At 39.0% G+C, this 22,622-nt stretch overlaps 2 protein-coding genes across 4 annotated transcripts in view; both read left to right on the top strand.

Moving 5' to 3' along the window:
- The window catches only part of dtnbb (dystrobrevin, beta b), a gene marked incomplete at its 3' end in the record, with an annotated part of 32,277 nt that extends 28,091 nt beyond the window's left edge, over nt 1-4,186 (top strand). Inside the window, exons 15-18 of the mRNA XM_083924634.1 lie at nt 1,598-1,694; nt 2,058-2,078; nt 3,373-3,532; nt 4,092-4,186. Coding sequence (XP_083780760.1) covers nt 1,598-1,694; nt 2,058-2,078; nt 3,373-3,532; nt 4,092-4,186 — 373 coding nt within the window. The remainder of the gene's footprint in view (nt 1-1,597; nt 1,695-2,057; nt 2,079-3,372; nt 3,533-4,091) is intronic.
- Nucleotides 4,187-12,855: 8,669 nt separating this feature from the next.
- LOC310954631 (DNA (cytosine-5)-methyltransferase 3A-like) overlaps nt 12,856-22,622 on the top strand; it is a 42,342-nt gene continuing 32,575 nt past the window's right edge. For all 3 annotated transcript variants that reach the window (XM_083924215.1, XM_083924216.1, XM_083924217.1), the window contains exons 1-3: nt 12,856-12,930; nt 14,146-14,354; nt 18,036-18,143. In XM_083924215.1, coding sequence (XP_083780341.1) covers nt 14,274-14,354; nt 18,036-18,143 — 189 coding nt within the window. In that variant the 5' untranslated portion in view covers nt 12,856-12,930; nt 14,146-14,273. The remainder of the gene's footprint in view (nt 12,931-14,145; nt 14,355-18,035; nt 18,144-22,622) is intronic.

Raw genomic sequence — 22,622 nt, forward strand, 5'->3', positions numbered from 1 at the left:
CACTGACTCCTTGTTTGTCTGGCCTGGCCTAAGTAATGAATCAGCAGTCAGGTTTATCGTCAACAGTCGTGACATCGATTTAAATTTAAATTTTATATTATATTAATGTTTTATCTATAACATAAGGTATTGGCTATCCTTCAATGCTGGGTCAATAATTCTCCAGTTCTCTGGAGATGGATTTGAATTATGTTTTCTCACTCTTTGGCATGTTGGAGGATTTGTGTATGTACAGTAATCTAATTATATGTTTTGTTTTAAAATATAGTCATTAAACTGCAAAATAATTGATATATCATTTGAGGATACATTTATTCCACTTGCTATTTCTCCCTGTTTAATTCAAACATGTCTGGCATGTTTGAATTAAACATGACATTATTAATAATTAGTTATAATTAGTTAATAAACATGACATCATAGAGTAATAATATATCATCACAGGCTGTTAACTGTGTTTGGACCCTGGCTGGCCAGTTTTTATGATGCCTCTATGCAAACATGGAAAAGAGTAGAGGTGTTTACGGTCCTAATTTCGAGTTTTTAAAAGGCCAACTCCAAACAGAGATGATTGCTACAGCTCTAATAAGGTTTTGCAAAATGCAGTTACTCCTGGTGAACACCAGAGGGTGATAATAAGCGAGGATCCTCATCCTAGAGACATGGCCAGATATTTATTGTCAAACGCAAGTAGCCTGGGGGCCATGTTGTTCCCTGACACCAGCCATACTGCTCTGTACGTTAAGAGTGAGTGATGCTGCTGAGATTGCATTGCTGGAGAAAAATCAATTTTTTTCCTTGCAGATGAGATGCATGATAGTCACAACACATTAATACATAATCAATTGTATTATACAGTGCTCCAGGTCAACATTTCATAAAGATGCTTGGTTGGTTATTGTGACCCTGTCTGACAACACACTGTACGGTTGTTAAGCTTCTTCTTGTGTACTTATCTGCAAAGTTTAATCAAGAAAATTTGGGAAATAAAAACATTTCATAAAGATGTGACTGATCAACTGATTTACAAAGATGTTGTGCAGCAGCTTTTAGCAAAGCCCATTTCTTTTACTAAAGCTGTCATGTGGGCCAGATCTGGGACCCCTGGTTGGTAGTTTAAGACCCCTGCTTTAGGATGAGGTGAAGGTGTGAAATACATGTCACTTTTATCAGTGTTGAGTGAACTGATGACAGATAATGACAGTTAAGGTATTTGTAACAGTGACATTGATACGGGTAAAAATACTAGGAGAAATACTTTCATACAAGAACAACCGGAGCTGCTACCATATGACTCGATATGCAACTAACTGATCCTTGACTTATTGGACCCTAAGGTAAATCTGACCCCCCTCACATACGTCTACAGGTATCTCGGGAAAACCTTACATGGAATACACGCATTAGTGAAATCATTTCCAGATATCCCACCCCCACAACAAAAAAGCAAATTGATTCCCCGAACAATCAATGCATACTGCTTTGTTAAAGAATCGTATGATATCAACGTGTACTTGTGTACTTTCATTATCACTGTCAGAACCAAGTAGCTCCCTTGTGTTTTAATGCGTCCCTAAACTTTGTCCTGTTGCTGCAGACACAGGAAGGACGAGCTGGAGAGGCGCATGTCAGCCCTTCAGGAGAGCAGACGGGAGCTGATGGTGCAGCTGGAGGGACTCATGAGGCTGCTAAAGGTAAAACCATCGCCTGTTTAAAGAAGAGTCAGGCGTGATAGAAAATAAATCTGAGTTTTGATATACCTAGTGTAGGATGGTGCATAAACACCAGGCCATTGTCCTAAATAAAAATTGAATTTTACAGGTTTCGTCTGTGCTAATCTAGTTTACATGATTTGGTTTTAAAGCTTGGTGGCATGTTTGATTAAATGAGAGTCTGGCATGTTTGATTCTTTAAAACCAACACATGCGGTAATCTTAAATTATGTTAATGTGCCGTATGGTGCATGCAGAAATCTCTTTCTTCTTCTTCTGCTGCTTTAATTCTGCTGCTCTCACTCTTCTTGCTCTCTCTCACTGCTTACCTTTGCTGGCTGATAGGATGAGGAGCAGAAGCAGGCTGTAAGTTGCCCTTAATTCAGTTTGCAAGGCTATATACCTGGCTCTAGTCTCTGCACTTAGTTTAATACTACTACGTCCCCCCCTTCACACAGATGTGATTGAAGGAAGTTTTAATAGATTTTAAGAAGGATGTTAAGGAAGATAATAGGATTCAACTATCTAAATGGGTTTCATTGATCTAAGCTTCTCCACCACTTCTTTGCTAGCACTATTGGGGAGCTAAAACTACAGACTGTGACCACATTTTTAAAAGCAGTTTTCTCAGGTCCTTGGCCCAAACAAGGTGAGAGAACTGTGTTTTTCTTCAGTCCAAATGTCAGGGACCTGCTCCTTTCATCGGCACTAACAACCTCCCTTCTAATGTGACTGCAGTCTGGCCAGCCATCTGCTGCCTGGCTCCGAGCCATCGACCTGGGCCTACACCAGTCGCAGAGACACACAGTAATCCTTTCTCTGTGAGATATATCTCGTCTCAGCACAAGCCCCAGTCGCTCACTCACACGTGGTTCTCATTACCCCCTAGATGCAGTAAAGGTGCACTTTAGACACACATAATATAGCCAGCCAGTATAGGATTTCCAGAAGATTTTTTTTGCTTTAAACCATTGTTTTTGTTTGTTATCCCTATAAGGATTAAGTTCTTTTGGTCACATCTGTGTCTGTTTGTTTTAATGAAAGTCACTTTTAGATCCATAGAGGTCAAGTTTTCCCAAAGCTGCAATCTTTGATTGCAATACGGTGTCTTTCATTGAAATGCAGTTGATCTAGAATTGGCTTTGTCGATGTAGGGATTAATTGGATTTTTTCTCTGATTCACCAAAGGCTTGCAGATGGAATACTATCCAAGATGTCATAAAGAAAGAAAAAACCAATATGTTATCTTATCTGCTAACTCTGCAACAGCAAAAACATGCCTAGTATTATAACCCTTTGATGAAAGGGGTCAAGACTGCGGGCATCTCATAAAAGTCATGAAAGAAGGCATATTGTCTTTTGTATTATGAGATGACTAAACTTGAGTTTAAAGGAATAATGCGGCATTTTGGGAAATATGTTTTCTGCAGAGACTAATGTCTGTACAGTAGCTATGAAGCTTAGCATGAAGACTGGAAACAAGGGGAAACAGTTAAACTGGCTCTCTGTGTTATTGATGTTCTCATCTAAGGTTTGGCAAGAAAGCAAGTGTAATCCCAAAATGTCAAATTATTACATCAGTACAGCAAATGGTAAATTCTAAAAGGTTAATTTCTTTGCTGATGATACTGTAACTACCATGGGTGTTTTTATGTTGCAGTCCCAGTCTGGAGGCTCCCCTCATTCCTCACCTAGTCACGGTGCGGGCTGCTCCATGCCCATGCCCATACGCTCCACCTCGGCTGGGTCCACCCCAACTCATACACCACAGGACTGCCTGGCAGGGGTGGGAGGGGACGTGCTTGAGGCCTTCGCTCAGGGTGAGTACAACACCCACACCTGAAAACAGTTATTTAAGATATGGACTTAACTTTTTTTGAAGACCTCATTAGCATAACCAACATTTTTGAAAAGTAAACAGTAAACATAATCTTATACATAAGTACATTTAATCAAGTACTGTATTTAAGTACAAATTTGAAATACTTGTACTTTAATTAAAATGTCTTTTTTATGCTACTTTACTTCTACTGTACTTTTTACAGCCCTGCATGTATTGTATATGTACATAGAGTGACTCCACATTGACAAATAACAATATCAAAATAGTTATTAGTGATGAAAATGGAATAATATAATATTCTCTAATAATATAACACTGTGACATGAGGATACTGCATAGTGAGTACTTTTACTTTTGTAAATTAAAGTACATTTTGCTAAAAATACAACATGTTTGTGTTTGTATACCTGTAATGGGGCTTTTTTTAGACCAAGGTATTTCTACTTTTAATGTACATACTTTATTTCGCTTTCACAACTTCTCAGCTGACAAGAAACTGAATGTGTTTTTGATTTGAAAATGTCTCTGTTTTCCAGGTGTCCCTAGAAACCTTCGGAATGATCTATTAGTTGCTGCTGACTCAATCACAAACACTATGTCATCACTGGTGAAAGAGCTCCATTCAGGTTAGTCTATAACATGGTTCATGTTTTTTGTTTCGATTTAACATTTGTCGTTACTGAGATATCTTTCTCTGCATGTTTGTCAACCTTTTATTCTGGTATGTCTGGTATTAAATCTCAGCTTTTATTTTTAAAGTTGATGACGTGGGACTAGAAGAGGAGACAAACATGAGGAACGGTGGGGACAGAGGTAAGTCTAAGTACATGCGAGCAGTTTCCTAATTTAATCTTTCAATTCAATTCAATTCAATTTTATTTATAGTGCCAAATCATAACAAAAGTTATCTCAGGACACTTTACAGAGTAGGTATAGACCACACTATGACTTATTTATGATTTACATAGACCCAACAATTCCCCCGTAGAGTACGGTGGCAACGAAAACCTTCCCTATAACAGACAGGAACGTCAGACAGACCTTTTAGAGCCAGTCATACCGTTGCGTCATACTCTTTAGAGTAGGCCACTCAAAAACAGAATGGAGAATTATTTGTGTTCATCATAAAGATTGGCCAAAACATAAACATGCAGTATTATCTTCCTTTTCTTCAGCCCAACAACAAAAAGTAGGAATTATAATCAATTAGTGTTATACTATGCATAACATAGTTTGGAAGCCGAGAATGGCTGTGGCTGTAATCATTTTATTTCATTCTCGAGATCAGAAGTTACTTAGCCTGTTAATTTGAGATATAAAATTGCTTTCTCATGATAATGGGTTTTTAATCGAGGAAAACTGTTGTTGTATATAGGAAACGACAGCTTATTTTATTGAGATAACAAAATAATTAACCCCCCATCACGAGATAATGACTGATATCCTGAGACAATTAACTCATGATCTCAAGATAATGGGATGAATTGATTGCAATCACAGCTGTTCTTGGCTTCAATATTTCAAAATGTTATAGTAGAAAGAAGCTCATTTATCTGCAACTGGACAAAAAGTAGTTGGTGCTAATTATGACAGCGTTGCGTCTTCATTTGGAAGAGTTGGCTGCACCTTAATCAGCCAATAAAATACTTGTTTGGCTCTTTATAATGAGCATCTGCTACAAGCCTCCATCCAAAGTAGCATGACACCATGGCACATTGCCACAGAATCATTTATACTTTCTATTTTTTTTCTTTTAGAAATTAATTCAGAATATTCCCGCTGTCAGCATCACTTAATTTGCTTTTCTGTGTGTGTATCCAGGCGCATTGAGAGTACAGAAGCATTGAGGACATGCAAACACCATTCCACCCTGCAAGGACATACGGTCATCAACTGGGAAGAATCAGTAACAACAACAACCACCATCCCTGGCATTAGCACGTAGAGTAATGCATGCTGTAATTTAACAGGATTTCACTATGTGAAAAAAACGTCTCTTCACACCTTGCAGGTAGCAAGATGTGTCTAATTAGCGAGTGTGTATGTTGTCCTGTAAACAAAAACTGCTGTAATTACCCAATGATTTCCCCCGTGACTGCTAAGGAATGGCTTGCTGTGCTTTCTCCCCCAACATTTGCAGCATTTGCAGCAGATCATTCTGTATATAAAATACTGTAAACACATGACCACAGGAACGTCCCGACGTGATGGTGACAATATGTTCCCTGTTATTGATTTTGTAAGATTAGCACTAGTATTTTTTTTCTTTTTTATTATTATTATTATTATTTTTGCATGAAGTTGCACTCGCATTTGGATTTAGGTACTGTACCATGCTATGCCAGCTCTCTGTGGGATTATGGTGACAGCTGGGGTGTCAGAAGTGTCTTGCCTCAGATTTCACACTGAGTGTGTTTACTTGAACATCCGTATTCTGAAATTTGTTTTAAAAAATGGTGACGTTTTTAAAAGCAGAATTCTGTATATGCTCCAGTTTCACATAACAATAGTTCGACATTTTGGTAAATTTATACACTTATTGACCTACGTGCTGAGAGTTGGATGGGATTGATACCATTCTCACATTTGTGCATCAACTATTAAGCTGGAGCTAGAAGATGGTATGGTTAGCTTAGCATAAAGACTGGAAACGGGGAAACAGCTATGTCGAAATGTAAAGAAATGGAGAGGAGAAACAGCAAGCTTTGCTCTGTACAGAGGTAACAACAGCCACATACCAGCATCTCTATAGCAGGGTGTCATATTCTGGACTATATCTTGAATGAGCACAGTGACTTCCTACAGTCAACAACTGATTATTTGATAATGAAATTAGTTGCAGTTGTTCTCTTTAGGAGACAGTTGTTTTCCATTATAATATTGGAGTGTCTATTTAAACCCAGGTGAAAATAACCTTTGCTGTGTGATCTGGCTATTAACACCTGACCCCTCATCCACCGCCTCAGAGAGAAACTCAGTGTGGCAGTTAACTGTAGGTGAGTGGGTTAGGCGTCAGCTTTTCAGCAAGTAGACCATGGTTTGAGTCCAGATTGGGACATATTGTGAAATTTCGTTGACTCAGTATTTACGCAGTTTGCTTAGGTTTAGGCAACAAAACTAGTTGGCTACCGACACCCGGGTACAAATAGCATTGATATTTGTACCAGGGTGAAAATAGCCTTAGCCCTTTCTATGAATGTGTGCAGGGATTTCTGTTGTTACAGTATGAAGATGCACAAAAAAAATCCTATACCCATGCACACTTTAAGCAGGAATACAAGCTGATATCAAGAATACGGTGTGCATGTAAACACACTCACTGAGTCACATACTGTACTGCTGCTACTGCGCTCTCAGTGAGCCACCCTTGCAAATAATAGGGCTGTGAGATTAAAAAAAAACCAGAGGGGCTACTACAAACACAACAATGAGCCGGGTCTCGTTGTTTCCTCCCTGTGAAAACTTAACTGAACACTCCTTACTAGCTGGCAGCCTAAACATTTATTGTTTGAAGCGTAGGGAAGAACCTCAGGATGTTTAACTAGTAATGAATTAGGCACTGAATTTTAGTTGTGTAACAAAATGAACACTTATACAGTTTATGAGGATTTAAGGTAGTAGTAAGCAAGTAGGAAATGCTTTGACAGCTTTATTTAGTTAATAAAGGAATACTGAAAATGTTTATGTGCAATGAAGGTAGGAGCTCAGGGACTGCAGAGCTACTCTAGTTGAAATATGGTGGTAATGTCCTTCAACTTCTGCACGTCATTGGCCGTAGGCTGAGAGGTAAAAGGTCAGTGATTATTAAAAAATGGAGGGTTTCATTCCCATTTTGGTGAAACGTACAAAAGTAGTTAATTGTACTCACATTTCACCAGTCTATCTGTCTCATTTTGGAATGAAACTGTAAATATAAAGAGGAAAACAACAGCAAGTGATTAAACGTTGGGTACAGAATGCGAATAATTAGAAGGAGAGAAGTTTTTCTGAAGTGCTATTTGGTGAAGCATGTTGTTGGATATACAGTAGTTTGTCTGTGTGTGAATTTGTGTCCTTCACAGAAAAGAAAAGTGATCTGTCCATTATAGAGGTAGCTGTCAACCAGAGAGGATGTTTACGTTGAGTAAATTCCACATTTTTGTCTTCTTGTTTAATGTTTTTTGTCCTTCAGGTTCACCATCATCTCAAGAAATGAGCAATGATTGGTTTTGAGTAAATGCAATGTGATAATGTCCGGGAGCAGTTGTAGAGTAATATGTCCATCTCTGAAAGGAAGTAAAATCGGACTGAATCGAACTGAAAAGCATGATGTTTTTGTTTTGAGATCTGTACAGTAAGCCTATCCTCTAAGCTTAGTATGAGGTTTCAACAACCTGTTACACTGTGTCAAGAAAAAGAAGTAAAAGAGGCTCCTCTGTTAGACATTTTAATGTGATGTTTTTACTAAGTTCTCTGTTTTGCTCTGTTATCATTATTGTTTAGTATTAGTGGAGTATAGTCAATGTAATGAATTTGTCAGAAAGGAGATTCACGTGCACACTCGCGTTTGCGTAGTTGCCCGAGTACAAATGAATGCGATGAAAGAAGAAAAACTGAGGTATCGTCATACAAAATTCTGTGACCACTGCTACGCAACAAAAAAAAGGTCCAGAAATGATTAAAACGCAAAAGGTAAAAACTTGAAGAGGTAATGTCTTCCCCGTCACTCTGGCCACACATTTGAATTCAAAAGTTGCTTTTCGTTCTTTCCGTTTGTGCCTGTAGTTGTTCTGTAAAGTGCTGTATAAAGTAACCATTCAGCAAATTAGATGATCTATCAGCATTTATGTCTGTGACTTTGTAGAGATTTTATTGATTTATTTAATATGTTCTGGGGGAAACTCATGCTCAGCCTTTACATTTGTGCCAAACTGTTTGCTGACATTGTGTGTCATACAAAGTACAGGTATATATCAGAGTATATCTGCATAAATATGTTGTTGTTGCCCATAGTTTATTCACAGAATGTCTGTTTCGGTTTCCACTGCTGGAAAATCCTTTAATTTCCAATAAAGACAGACAACACATTCCAGATATACTGATAGACGCACTAATGTCAATATAGCCAATGTGGAAACTCCAAACCCTGTCAGAACAACTTGGGGTGACACAAATAAAACACAGCCGGTCATTCAGAGGCGCATACATTGTGATACTTTTATTGTTTGCACAGAGACAATGCGCAAAGAGGAACATCCTCAACGACGACGCTCCCCTGATGTTATTTATCTATGTATGTGTTCTGTACGGTTATGCTTCTGGTACACATTTGTTACTCATGTTGATTTTACAAAACATAGTTTTATGTCACAAAGCCAATGTCTTTTGTAAATAAATCAAATGTGAGATATATTAAAAAGATTTAAAATATGACTTTGACGGGTCATGTCATGATTGTTGTGGGTTTTTTTTAATTATCAGTAAACACATACATAATTCACTAGTGTGGGAAAGTATCATTTTGAGGTTCCTTAACTTCTACTTCACTACTTTTCAGCAGGAAATGTTTTACATTTTAGTCTATTATGGCCGCTGGAGTTACTAGTTTGCAAATTGAATGTCAAAATTGAGTGTAAGTAGTAGTAAGGTTTAGTCTGTATAATATTTGTTGTTTATATATAAATATTTATATATGTTGTTTATATATAGTTGGTAACAAAAATAATTTACTAAAGTTATTATTAAAGTATTTCTGAGTCTGATTCTCACATACTAAACCACAGAATATGTATTAAATATATAGAGAATACAGATGTGATATTACAAAATCAGAAAATAAAGTATGTTGCATTGTTATTGATTAAACTACCCAGAAGAATATAAGGTAGCTAAAATGAGCTCCATATTGACCAATGACAATAAAATGCTGCTTACATTTTTACATATTTATTACAATAATATATATACATGTATATAACAATATAACACCTTTGAAGCATGCGTTCTGCTGCATAATGAGCACTTTTGTTCCTGATTATAGGACTTTTACTGGTAATGGAGTATTTCTACATTGTTGTATTGATACTTCGTCACCTCGTAGGAAGCTAGATAAAGCTGTATTTCTTTATGATCACATGCTACTTAAAGTGGTTTGTTTTTCATGGATATTGCATTAAAAAACACCTTAAATCACAGTCTCTTGTGCCTGACTTGTCCCTCACAAGCTTCCTCTTCATCAGCTTCTTTTAAACACAAACTGTGTAAACACTTCCTCCCAACAGGTCAGACAAAAAACACGGACCTTTACTGTTTCACCTACAAACCATAAATAAACCATATCGCATCAGGCACCGACAATGAAAAAAACTACACAAGTGAGATGAGGTCAAGACACTTTAACCTATCAGCATCCTCCTCTGTGGGTTTCTAGGTTGAGGCTGAGTTTCCACCACGCAGCTGGCAGCACACATACCCCTTTCTGTGGGTCATGCGGCATCATCTTGCTGCTGCTGAGGCTGCTGTCCTCACATGAACCACTTAGTGCCATTGACTCTATGAGAAAGAGGAGACGCTGCTGCTTCCAGATCAGTGAACCACATCCGCCTGCTGCTCACACATTTCCTCTCCCTCTCGTTGCCCCTAAAGAGCGCTCAATCTGCCTCACAGGGAGCTGTTCTGTGAGCCTTTTAACCCTCCAGCATCTGGAACATTTACCTCACTGTGTCTCCGACTAGTGGGCGTGTATGGGATAAGTGTTGGCTGCAGTGATAGGCTAAGGCTGCTGTAGGGTTAATGGAATGAATGTGACAAGAGATTTGATATCTTGTTTTAGCCGCACTCTAGGAAATGAAATGAAAATGTGGTGCCAGAGGAAGATCCTGCTCAGAGGATAAAATCTGCAAGACTGCAAGAGATGAGCTACATGTACCTACATCCGTTGTGATTTCCAGATTTAATACCAAATAAACGAGTGCACCCCGATATTAACTGGTCTGATCATCTACTTTAGAAAGTCCAATTCTAGTTGTTTATCAATTCATTTCTAAGTAATGTGTAAAATGCTTTCATATGCACATAATCATATTTTTTCCATTAGTACGTTGTCATTGTTTTGTTCTTACACATCAAAATTGTGCCAAAACCCGCACTATGGCATTGTTTGCATCCCTCACTTTTATATGGTTTTTAACAGCTGCATTATTGACGTTTGTGACAGGAAACACAACTCTTGGATAGGATAGGACAGTAGTTCTGAAATGTCTGTTGTCATCATACCCCCCCCCCCCTTTGGAAGCTGAACAAATATAAAATAAATGTGTTGCATTTTCATAAACCGATAAAGCAGGAGAAACAACAAAAGGAGCTTCGTTGAATTTGACTAAAATAACAGGATTAAAAACGTAATATGTATAATTCAAATGATTAGTTACAGACTAAAGACAGTAGTTTCCTGCTGTTCTGACAGTACCCCTATTGTTTAGGATTTGATCAACACGCATCACCAAATACAAGTCTGTCCATCGTGTACTATGGTTTTTGCTCACATATTTTTGTACTTTCTTATTTCTGCTTGATAGCATCAGAGCATTCCTGTTTCTTTATTGTTCTTAAATTAATCTGATTGATCCCACACAGCACACATTTTTACTTGTTTCAACAGGAAAAGTACAGGTGTTACCAATAACGTTAATGATGGCGCCGTTCCAGCAGTTCATGCAATGCACTACAGCAATTAAGGATGTTATTGGGAACACCTGTGTTTGATAAGTCAATATGTCTGCTGCGATAACAGATCAATTAAACCAGAGTACGCAGAATAATATAAAAATATATAACGAAACAGCTTTGAATGTATGTCAAAAGTGTACGAATGTAACTGTAGCAAGTGGAATGGTGGAACAAGGTGGTGTAATAGTTGAAGTTTGTGCATATGTAATTGTCGGCAACCACTATTATAAAGCACTTTAAAACACTTTATGCACTTAAACATCTGTGCCTACACTTAGTTCATAAACTGAGCACTTACACTTTAAACTTATACTGTGGTGTGAGTATGTGTAGAAGAAGAGATATTAGATTAAGAGTCTACATCAATGTCAAGAAGTGCATGTGCCGGTAGTATCATGAGAACAATAACTGTAGAAAGCACATGTTTCGCTTCACTAGGCCTCAAAGCTGGCCTGAAGCATCAGCTAATTACATGGCTGCTTAGGGCCCCACAACCACCAGGGGGCCCATAAATGCAGCAAATTAAAAATGAGGAAGTCTCCTCAGGTTCCTGTGTTCATTGTCAACATAAAAAATATTACTTTGTGTGCTGTACAGATTAAAGCTCCATTGAGCAAAATGTTAGTTTATTGTTTTACCTTTTTCTGAGAGTTAATTGTGTATTATTTAATATGTGCACATAGCTTTGCACCATGAAAAAGAACATTTCAAAACACTAAAGTTGTTTTAGTTTAAATGCACACCGCATTTTATACTGCACTGGTGAAATCTTTGAATGTAATATAACCATATCACAGCAATTATCTACAGTTCCTTCTTCATGTTTCACATATATGACTTGGACTGTTGTGTGACCATATAATACACTTTGTATGAAGGGGGTCAAACAAATATTCACTTTAGTCCGAAGCCCCAAACAGGCTGGGACTGACGCTGCTTGGCCTGAGCAATAAAATCAACATAAACTAAATCTCTCTAAGGGGAAGTGGTAATATAAGAAAAGGGCATTCATCTTCGCACACAGGTCTAGTGTTTATCTTTGCCCTGAGGTCACATCAGAGGGGCCAGAGTGCTTCTGTGGGGGACTACTGGGCCGCTCAAATGTCTCTCAGGTGTAACATCAGTTTGAAAAATAAGCATGGACGTGTTCCAGTTGGGAACTAATGTTTAAGCCTTTAAATAGAAATGCTGAGGCATCCTTGTGGCTGAAGATGTGAACCAGGCAGTCATAACATCCCCGGTTTAATGTAGGCTTTGGACCTTTGATGCATATGACACCCTTTTCTCCCATGTGTTTACTTTATACATCTACAGTCATATCAAATTAAGATGACATTTGTATTTAAAAGGATATATGTTTAACTTTAAAACTGACTAAAGAAATGTTTTTTGCATACCACTGTTGACTGAGAGGAAGATATCAAAATCCATCATAATGACTTTTAATCCCAGATCACCTTCACCCCACTCCCTCTGCACAGTGTAGTGATCGGCGGTCTTTAGGACCCTGTGGCTGTCGGCAGACAGTGTGCAGGCCCCTGCAGTGAGAGCGGTGCATCTGGAAGAGAGCTAGCCGGCTGGGGAGGTGGAGGACGGGGAGAGAAGAGGAAGGAGGCTCCGGGAGCAAGCGAGACAAAAAGGGTCAGGCCTGGGACTTGGGAAAATCGGGTAACGAACACACAGCGATTCACGCATTTAAATCCGTTTAACCCGGCGCTACTAAGCGCGCAGGGCAGGAAGGGTAACCTTTATGTGAACGAGAACGTGAAAGCCCAGAGAGCGGAAGGCGCTCGATGGAAATAGCGAATTAGGCTTTGCTTTTTGCAGATGTGCTGGTTTGGAGATCGCGATGTGCTCTTGGACTTGACCGAATTTACAGCACAGAGCTGGGACAGCGGCTCCTGAAAACATTGGCCTCATTAAACCAAAAAGATAATAAAACGGGGATTTATTCTTGAGTGGCCGTGGCCTGTAAAGGAGCCACAATCCCCTGGGTCATATTGCAGACTTCCCCTGCTGTACAGATGTCCCAAACTTTGCAATTTTAACGCATAAGCAAATGACATGATGCATGCGAGTCAGCCGATCGCAGTAAAGTAAGCGTGTGGCCTGGTTGTGGTTTGATGTGCGGGGAAACGCGGTGACATTAGACGCCTAGCTGTGTGGCCCAATAATAAATTATTTTTTTTGAAGATAACACGTTCTGGTTGTTGCCTGCAATTCTTTTTTTCAGGAGCGAAGACGTCCTGCAGCCTATTAGACATTTAAATTAGTCAGAGCCGGCTGACATCAATCTTGAGTTAACCCTTAGAGGAAATGAAACATCCTACGGGAGATGAATATATAGATATACGGCTTATGATTTCCACGAGTGCAACAGTGTAAGTGTGTCTCCGCTGTGGCTGTGTGCGCATGGCTGACTGCGAGAGTAACTTTAACCCAGACACTTAAGGTGAAATGAAATATGGATTTTAAAGAATAAGATAATCATCGCCGATTTCTTTTTGCAGCGTTATTCGGGATACAGGGCGCACATTAGCAGCCATTTAATGTCGCCTGCTGTGCATCCACACATCCATGTGGTGAATATAAGCGGCCTACAGGCCCTATAGGCGATAGTAGCCATACAGTATCCTATAGAAGCCTGTGAGGTTCCTATACATGACGTGCACTCAACAAAGGAAAGCTGATGCTCAAAAAAGAGCCTCTTCATGACAGAAGATAAAATGTCCTTAAACCAACTGGTTTGAGCAAATATGCACTAAATGTGTCACTGCAGCATGAAGCTCTGCTCACCTGTGGGTGAAAGCATCAGCACTAATGCTAACCTAAAGCCTATCTGACACACAAACTGAATGTCACTTTCCTTTCTTTATCTTCCAGGAGAGCGGAGAGAAGAGGGATCATCTCTCATTTCTTTTCTTTTATTTTGTTCCTTTGAGTTTATTTTCACCTCATCTACATCGCCCCATTTTTAGAGATCACCCATAAGCCACATAAGCCTCTCGACGATGCCGTCCAACACTGTCACCAACACCAACACCACTGCATTTAAAGGCTCAGACTACGCTGATTCACCTGGAAAAAGAATGGTAAGAAACATGTGGGAAATATAAAAGTATGCCTCAGGAATCTCACTGCAGGTATTTATGAGACTCCTCTGAAGCTTCGTATGTTGCTGAATGACTCGTTCATTCAGTCGTGTTTGGGCTTTTTTGAATGACTTGAGCTTAGATGTTGATTAGTATCGGATTTGAGTTTTCATCAGTGCAAAATGCTTTTTTTTTTTTAAATGCCCTCAAACTCACCAGATTAAAAAAGGAGATTATTCACTCCTGTGTGTGTCTAGAAAGCATGTAGTATAGTGTGTCTTTTAGTGTTTTCTTAAAAAAGAGTACATGTGTGCATGATATGCATGAATGTGTGTGTGTTTGATCAAAGTACAGGTTGTTACTACTTTGATGTTACATTGATGGAGCCCTGATATAAGAGGAATGTGGTTTGTACAGTCACTTCAGGTCAAAGCCCATCAAAATCTTTCCCAGTTTCATGAACGTAAATCAATCTGTCAAGATAATACCCTTTTGATCTCTGCAATCTAAAGATGTACGCATCAATTCCCCATTAATTAAAGAAATAGTCTGATTTTTACTGAAGAATCCAAGAGCATGTGGAGTTCCATGTCACCTTTCATGATGCAGACAGACTCATTATTACAGTCTGTGCGTAACTGCAGCCTCACTGATGCTCCACAGAGGCAGCGATGGCAGCATCACTGTGGAGGCTTTGGCGAGGTGCAGCTGTATTATGTGACATTCGCTGTTGTAATGGTGGTTAGTGACGTGGGCGTTGGCTGGTGTAGGTTGAGCTGGAGCTGGAATGGCTCTACAGATTTTTTACTGGGGGAAATCTGTCCTCTTCCTCTATGTTCCCATTACACAGTACTGCCCTTAGTCTTGTTGCCTGGCAACAGACCTTGCCTTAAATAACCGGCTATCCAGACGGATATAGTGCCAAGATATTGTCAATGTAGTAAGGGTTCACTCGAGGCAACAGCAAATCATATTTCAGGCTTTTCTGTTGTTTTTTTCCACCAGATATATTAGGGTGAAGCTGTGTGTGAAAATGGCGCGTTACTTTCCATTCAATGTGTCTGAGCTCTCTGGTTGGGAATGGGATGGTGTGTGTAGGCTGTTAGCCAGGCACAGTTGAATTGTGTCATCCATGTAAGTGGTTCCCAAATGAGCTTGCACACCATGCTGCACTCAAAACGTGCTATTATCTATGCAAATTCTGCCGCCCTGTAAGGAAAAAAACACCAAAAGCACCAGGCTCTCTATTAGTAACCACACAATGAACTGGCACCATCTGCAAAAGACATCCTCTCACAAAAGCATAGATATTCAAAGTAACCTTTTAAAGGGTTGGTGGTAACCTTTGTTTTTTCATCCATTCATTGATGAATATTCTATGATTTTTTTTATCAATTATAACCATTATTCACAGCATCAGTTACTCGGATCACATCTATCTCTTTATTCAAATCAGTCTCTCACCCCGGGACACTTATGGTTGATGGATTTTTTCTATTTTAGCAGCAAACATTCTCAGGACACAACATGGCCTGACCTTTGAAATTCCTGCCTGTGGTTATTAACGTCCTCCCTCTTTTAAATTATTTCCGAAGTCTGTAAATGTCTGCTGCACATACCCGATGCCAGTTTTTATAGAATGTTTTTATGGTATTTCTGCTTTCACTGGACAGTTCATATGATGGGGCGGCTTCAAACATTATGCTCCAAGTTCATTCTTGACCTTGGAAACAGCAGTCTGGGAAATCTCACCCCATATAGCTTTTGATCGTCACATGATCATGATGAGCAGATGGAGCGTTCCAAAGGGTTTATATCTGAAATAGAAAAGATAAATCCGTGGAGTGCTCAAAAAAAAAGGCAAACTGAACAACACAATTCCATGATAACTGGGCAAACACTATCTGCTGCTGATGATGATTGTGTGATAAGATTGAAAGCTTTTAGAGCCGCTACTAAATGGACATTATGGTCTTAACTGTTGTTTTCATACACGTCTAAAAGACACCACTGATTGCTCCGTAGCCTGGGTAGCACAGTATTATGGGAAAATGCACACCCAAATGTAGTTTTTAAATTGCAATTTATGCAAGTTTCCATATAGTTTTGAGATAAAATGTTCAAGAGCAGGAAAATGATGTGAGTGTAGAGTGTTAATCTGGCCAATGTAATTGCGATTCATGACATTATACCAATAATTATTAAAATATGCTTGAAACTCTTGAACCTCACTGGAATCGCTTAAATTACATTTTGTTAAGAAACAAATATTTTTATTGCATCACAGAAAGGACACGTGTAATTTTTTGGTGTGAAAAACAAACAATCGTAAATAAGGTAATCAAAATTTTAAAAGAAAGTTGTAAAAGAAGTGATAATAAAGTTATAAAAATGTCATAAAATCGCTGCGTAACAGGCTTGCAACAATCACAAAGAGAGCAGAATTCATAGAGAAGCCCAAAGGGAATGTAGATGGTCACTTCTACATGCAAACAGCCTATTAAAACTTACTTTTTTTGTTTTGTCGTTAATAAAAACATACAGCCTGTACTGTACCTGTACAGGCTGTGGCCAAATTAATGTTTGGGTTAGTAGAAAAACGAATAAACTGCAGTAAATTCACTTATCAAGTCTATCATGGGGACATTTACAATATTCACGCTGATAATGGACATTCACCGCTATCAACTAATTGTTTTTTAAATTGCGATCTGCAATAAAATCATATATTGTCCCATCCCTTTTAGAACCTGTGACTGGTCTCCCCTACTATTCTTCTGTAATTTAGTTACTGAGTTGTGTTGCTGTATTTAACACCATCCATTATACAAACACAAAGTCATCTTACAGTTATCGTCTGTCATGTTCTCCCATGCCACAGTGCCACAAGATTAAAGTAAAAGTACTTAACAAGTCAGCAGAGGGACTCGGTTGCAGAATGCCTTACAGTGCGGAGAGCTCATTTATCTTTGAGCGAATCTCACATACAACACTGAAGGAATTTAATAAGGACCCAGCCCTCCACCCCCCTCACCGCAGCTGTCAGGAATGGCCTTGCAATCTCATTTGCATTCAGACCTGGTGCTGGTGGTCCTATTCAGTCAATATTGAAACTCAAAGCATCTACATTAGGATCATCTTTTCTCCCATCAACGCCAGGGGTACTTGGTGGTGGCGGACATGGGGCTTTGTTCACTGGGGTAGACAGTTTTATTAATCAAAGGGAAATTGCAGCAGGGGGAGGTGGGGGCCGGTCGACGTCTTTGTAACGGTGTCAAGAGGGGGATTGTCTGTGGAAGGTCAGCGCTCCGTCCGTGGAGCTTTCACTTCAGCCTAGTTCAAAGGAACGTGCCATTCAATTTCTATCTGTCTCATTGTACACTCAGCCAAAGACACTCAAGGACCCGCTGCAGTCCCCCGCCAAATGTTCAAGTGTTTCAGTGTGGTGCAGTTTTGTGTGTCCTGCAGATCTAGTTTTACTCCTACGACAGCTTTGGCTGAGGTGAAACCGCCACTTAGCTTACTGTAAGCACAAATACAGTCTTTCATAACCTGAAAAGATGCTTAGGTGTATCCTGGCCTGACATAAAAATGTGACATCTCCTTAGATAAGGGCACTGTTTCTCCAATTATTACAATATACTGAGTCTAAATCATGATGTTGTGTTTTCTTGTTGACAGGGTGAAAGCACAATACTGAACGTGGACCTGATGACGGAGGAGAAGTCGTCTAAAAGTAGTGCCTCTTATAAAGTTGGCAAGCCTGGAAGGAAGCGCAAACAGTTTCCAGTGAGTGTTGATCTGACAAGTCAGACTTTTTACAACTACATCACCCATCCATGCATACCTGTTTTACAGTGAACTGTTTTCAATACATGGACTAAATATTGCTCATGGTCAAGATTAGATATCAGCTTGTTCTTGAGCCCAGCAACATAAAATGAATACAACTGTAAACTGTTTTTATTTGTTTGGTTTATTCAGTAGTGCTTTTTGTGAAATAATTCCAAAGTTTTCCTGCTATCGAATAGGAAAATTGGGCCAATGCCCTTCAAGGAAATTCCGACCCTTAAATAATTTATAGCCTGGGTCTAAATGAAATTTTTTATTGTCCCTAAATAGGCTATGGCATGCTCGATAATAACTAGTTCATATGTTTCATTCAAGTCAAATGAAAGGCAAAAAATCCAACAAAAGTCAAGTCACATCTTAAGGCAGCTGTTATGAACATCCACACTCGTGGGGTGAAAATCCTGCTGTCATGGAGAAGGGCGAGATGTGATTAATCAATTAGACATGGAGATAACACACATTTTCAGGCAGTCTTTCTGGAAGGCATTCACTGCGTTCTCTCACTTATTCATACACATGAAAAGTGACAGAAAATAGCTGAATAAAGACACTTTGAGAGAGAGATTCAAACCTCAATCATTACATGGAGTTGGTGTGAATCGATTGTGAGATTTTCAGACATGGGAGTGTGTTTCAGATGCTGTTCGACCATCCGATAAGCACTTTGGTTGGAACATAACTGTGTGGTATCCTTCAAACAGAGTGCTTGTTGGTTCGTCAAACAGCATTATAAACCTCCTCTCCCCTAGTCTGTTAATCAGACAGAATTGTCACAATTACATGAGTCACTGAACAAATTGGAGATGTGGGCGGTCATTTAATGGCCTGGAAACAGGCTGCCCCAGACACACATCTTTCCAACATAGAAATTGCGGGGGCTGTGTTAATCGGACATTCACCCACACCACATGCAGGGATAGGCCGGTGTGTGGAGGAGAATAAGTATCCAGGGTTTGAACTTCAGTCTCAAGCTCTCTTTTGTTATTCTTCATCAAAACAAAGTGCAATATAGTGAATGCCTTTCAGGAGAAAATGTCAAAAAGTGTACGACGTTATCTCAGTTGGAACAATTATCAAGTTTCCCGCTCTCTATAACCGTGTTTCCATGAACAATTTTTAATGGACATTTTGAAAATTTGCATTAGAAAAGCAGAAATAGGGTTGATGTGCAAAATGTTTGCCAAATTAGTTCTAACGCAGCGAACATTTAGCTTTGATGACGCTAACATCTAACTCACATGTACAACTTGCCCAATTGAATTAAATTCCTGAAGACCTCTCTTAATTTTTCTTGCAAAAATGGGATTAGATGACCGAGGCAACTGGAGGATTACAGCCATCTGTAACTTACCTGTATAGTGCCAACTTCTGACCAAACTACTCTGTAGCCTAGTTTATTCGCTCCAAGCCAGTTGATGGCCTAGTTCAAATTTTTTTTGTTATTGCAACATTTCAAAAGTTTGCTTATAATTTACTTGACAGTTGAATGGAAACACAGCCTATGACAGGCAACTTTTCACCACCACCATCAACTGAGGCCATCTGGCACAACTATAAACACTTTTGCCATATGACATATCGTGTGAACTTGTTTGTTTTAAACACACCCCGACCTAATGCTAATTTAGAGGCTTTAAATAGTAAAAGACCAAATCTAGGTCAAACAATTTCTGAAAAATTTTAGTTTTTGTTAACACCTATCTATACTCTCTGTATAAAACTAAAGGCGTTATTTCAGCCTTTAGAAACACCACATATACTACCTAATTCATGCATAAACATCACATCTTCTCCACCATGTTTCACTACACCAACACCATTTGTAATCTGTTTGTGATGTTTTTTGAAGTTAAAAGCCCCGATTTAATAATGACTCTTGGGCCGACATGTATCTGCCTATTTTTTTTTCCCTGAGATGTTATCATTTGCATAAACCTCAGATTTAAAAGCCTTTTAATTAATTCTTGCAGTGTGACTGAATTACAAAATGATTTACAGATATTGCATGGTAGGGAGGAACCTGCTGGGTTGTGTCAGTGTGTATTTCAAGCAGCGGAGTTGTACTACCACTAACAGATAAAGACAAGCTATATTCAGAATCAGGGCCCCTTAGCAAGTGTTTTCAGAGCTGTGGGGGATTGACCACATGTGCCAGATGCTGCAGTCACATGGGTGTTTTGTTTCGTTATTTGTCTCTGAACGAGTAAAAAAGCATTTGAAAAGGGCATTATTTTTCAGTTTGAATCCTGAAGCTTCTCTGACATGGAATAAATGTTGCAATCCTTTTTTGTACAAATTATGAAATGTCAGGTTAGGCAAGTTAAAGGCTGTCAAATGTGCTGTAACACAAGCCTCGAGTCCATTCGTACACACACGAAGTCCTCGTAGAAAATGTTGAATGACTGCATGAAAAATTCCAATCACAGTAAAGCATTCATTCATTCACCTCGGTTCACACGACTTTTGTGATTGGGTAAGGGTCATGTTAAAGAAATGATCAGCTAGTTACACTGAATCTCCACTAAATCTATGTAGTAATAATTACACCTAATTTCCCTTTGTTGGATCAATAAAGTGTTATCTTAAAGCATGTCAGAGTGAAACCTACTACTTCTCAAAGCTCTTAATCCACAGAGAAATGCACTCAGCCTGTATACAGAAACTTTGTGCCTTTAAACTTCTGCACGATATCACAACTGCTAAAGTTAAGTTCATTCCCCAGGTGCAATGACAGTACAGAGATGCAGATAAAGGAAAACACGGAAACGCTGACCAATCAGAGCAGATTACATTTTTCTTTAAATAGACAGGCGCTAAAACATTTCAGACAGAGGGTGAATACTGGTATATTTAGATGTGTGTCAGTAGAAACCCAAATAGTATGAACCTGAAAATGAGCAGAATATGGGACCTTAAAAACAAACTGGCTGCATGGTGACATGCATTTAGACTAAGTTATTTCATTGATTGCAGATCAACAAGTAAATCTCCCTAAATATATGTAGATAAAAAGGGTTTCATGACAGTGAATGGCTGTTTTTTTAGTGCATCCTTCTAAATGTATCATCATACCTATAATTACAGCTTAACCAAATAGTTGTGTGAAATTCATATGATAATGATATGTTATATATACTACAGCAACATGCCAGCAGTGCACAAATATACATATATATGGTACATTTGCAATTTTTAAAGGATTGAGAAAACTCTTTTTGGTCTCCAACAACTCCTGACAGAAATCCCCAGCTCTTTAGTTGCTAAATGCTCCACTGTTTACACTATATTTCACATTATACACAGTCATTTCATCCATTGTAAATAAGAAACATATTGATTTGTGAAGCTTTAATGTATTATTAAACATACAGGTGCAAAGCTGCGGCAGTAAGTTGGATTATGCAGCCAGTGTTGTATTTTGACCTCTGTCCTCCTGTCTGAGCTGCTTGATTTACTGACTGTGACCTTTGACCTCTGGCAGGGGCCACATGTAGTTCACTGGGTCACTAATCTGTTGCATAATTCTCTCAGCGACAGTTGTGTGTACTATGTGTGTGTGAGCATATGCCTGAGCTTGTTTATGTGTTTGCCTTCTGTTTGTGCCTAAACTAACACACACCGCAATGTTTTGAATTGAGTGAGAATATTAAAAATGCCTCAGCTGTGGATTTGTTGCTTTCATTCATTGTGTCAAACACATTTACTGGAGTGCTGCTGTTTGAATGACTGCAACAGTTTACAGTTCATTTGTTCTCAGTTACTACAATGATGAAGGCATTTAGAGTTTTGCAGCCTGCAAGAAATGCTTAAAAACCGACTTTGGATTGATGTAGCATTGTTTTATAAACCATAATGGGAGAGATACATTTGACCTTTGAGCTTCCAGCACAGGATCTTGTGTTTAAGTGTCGTCTGCTGAAAGACAGATGCCTCCTAAGGCGTTGCTGTCGCCTGCCTTAAATGTAAACTGCTGTACCTACATTTACAGGAGATGAAAGCTTCAGCGCTGCTCTCATCAGTGTTGACAGTCTGATCTCACAAGACATGCTCCACTTTCTGCTCCCAGTAACCCAGTAATGAGATTCTCTGGTAAAGTGTGTTTTTATGGCTATTTTTAATCAGGAGCAGTGACGGTGTGTAGTTGAAACAAATCTTTTCTAGGTCTTCTGATACATTTGCTTCTTTCTTTTTTTTTTAAGATCTTAAATGTCTGCCACTGTAACTGAGACTGCAGCTTTAGATAGGCCAGCTCTCTTTGAATTCACTCCTCCGCACAGAATGAAATAGTTTAACTGGGCGTTCCAAACTGGACCGAGTGAAAAACTTTGTTGTCAAACAGCCAACATTCTTGACATATTTCCGTGCTGCTGTAATCCTGAATGCACGACTAAAGGAAGTGCAGTAGTGTACCTGATG

The sequence above is a fragment of the Echiichthys vipera genome, assembly GCF_963691815.1.
Source record: "Echiichthys vipera genome assembly, chromosome: 12".
In the NCBI taxonomy this organism is placed as follows: Eukaryota; Metazoa; Chordata; class Actinopteri; order Perciformes; family Trachinidae; genus Echiichthys; species Echiichthys vipera.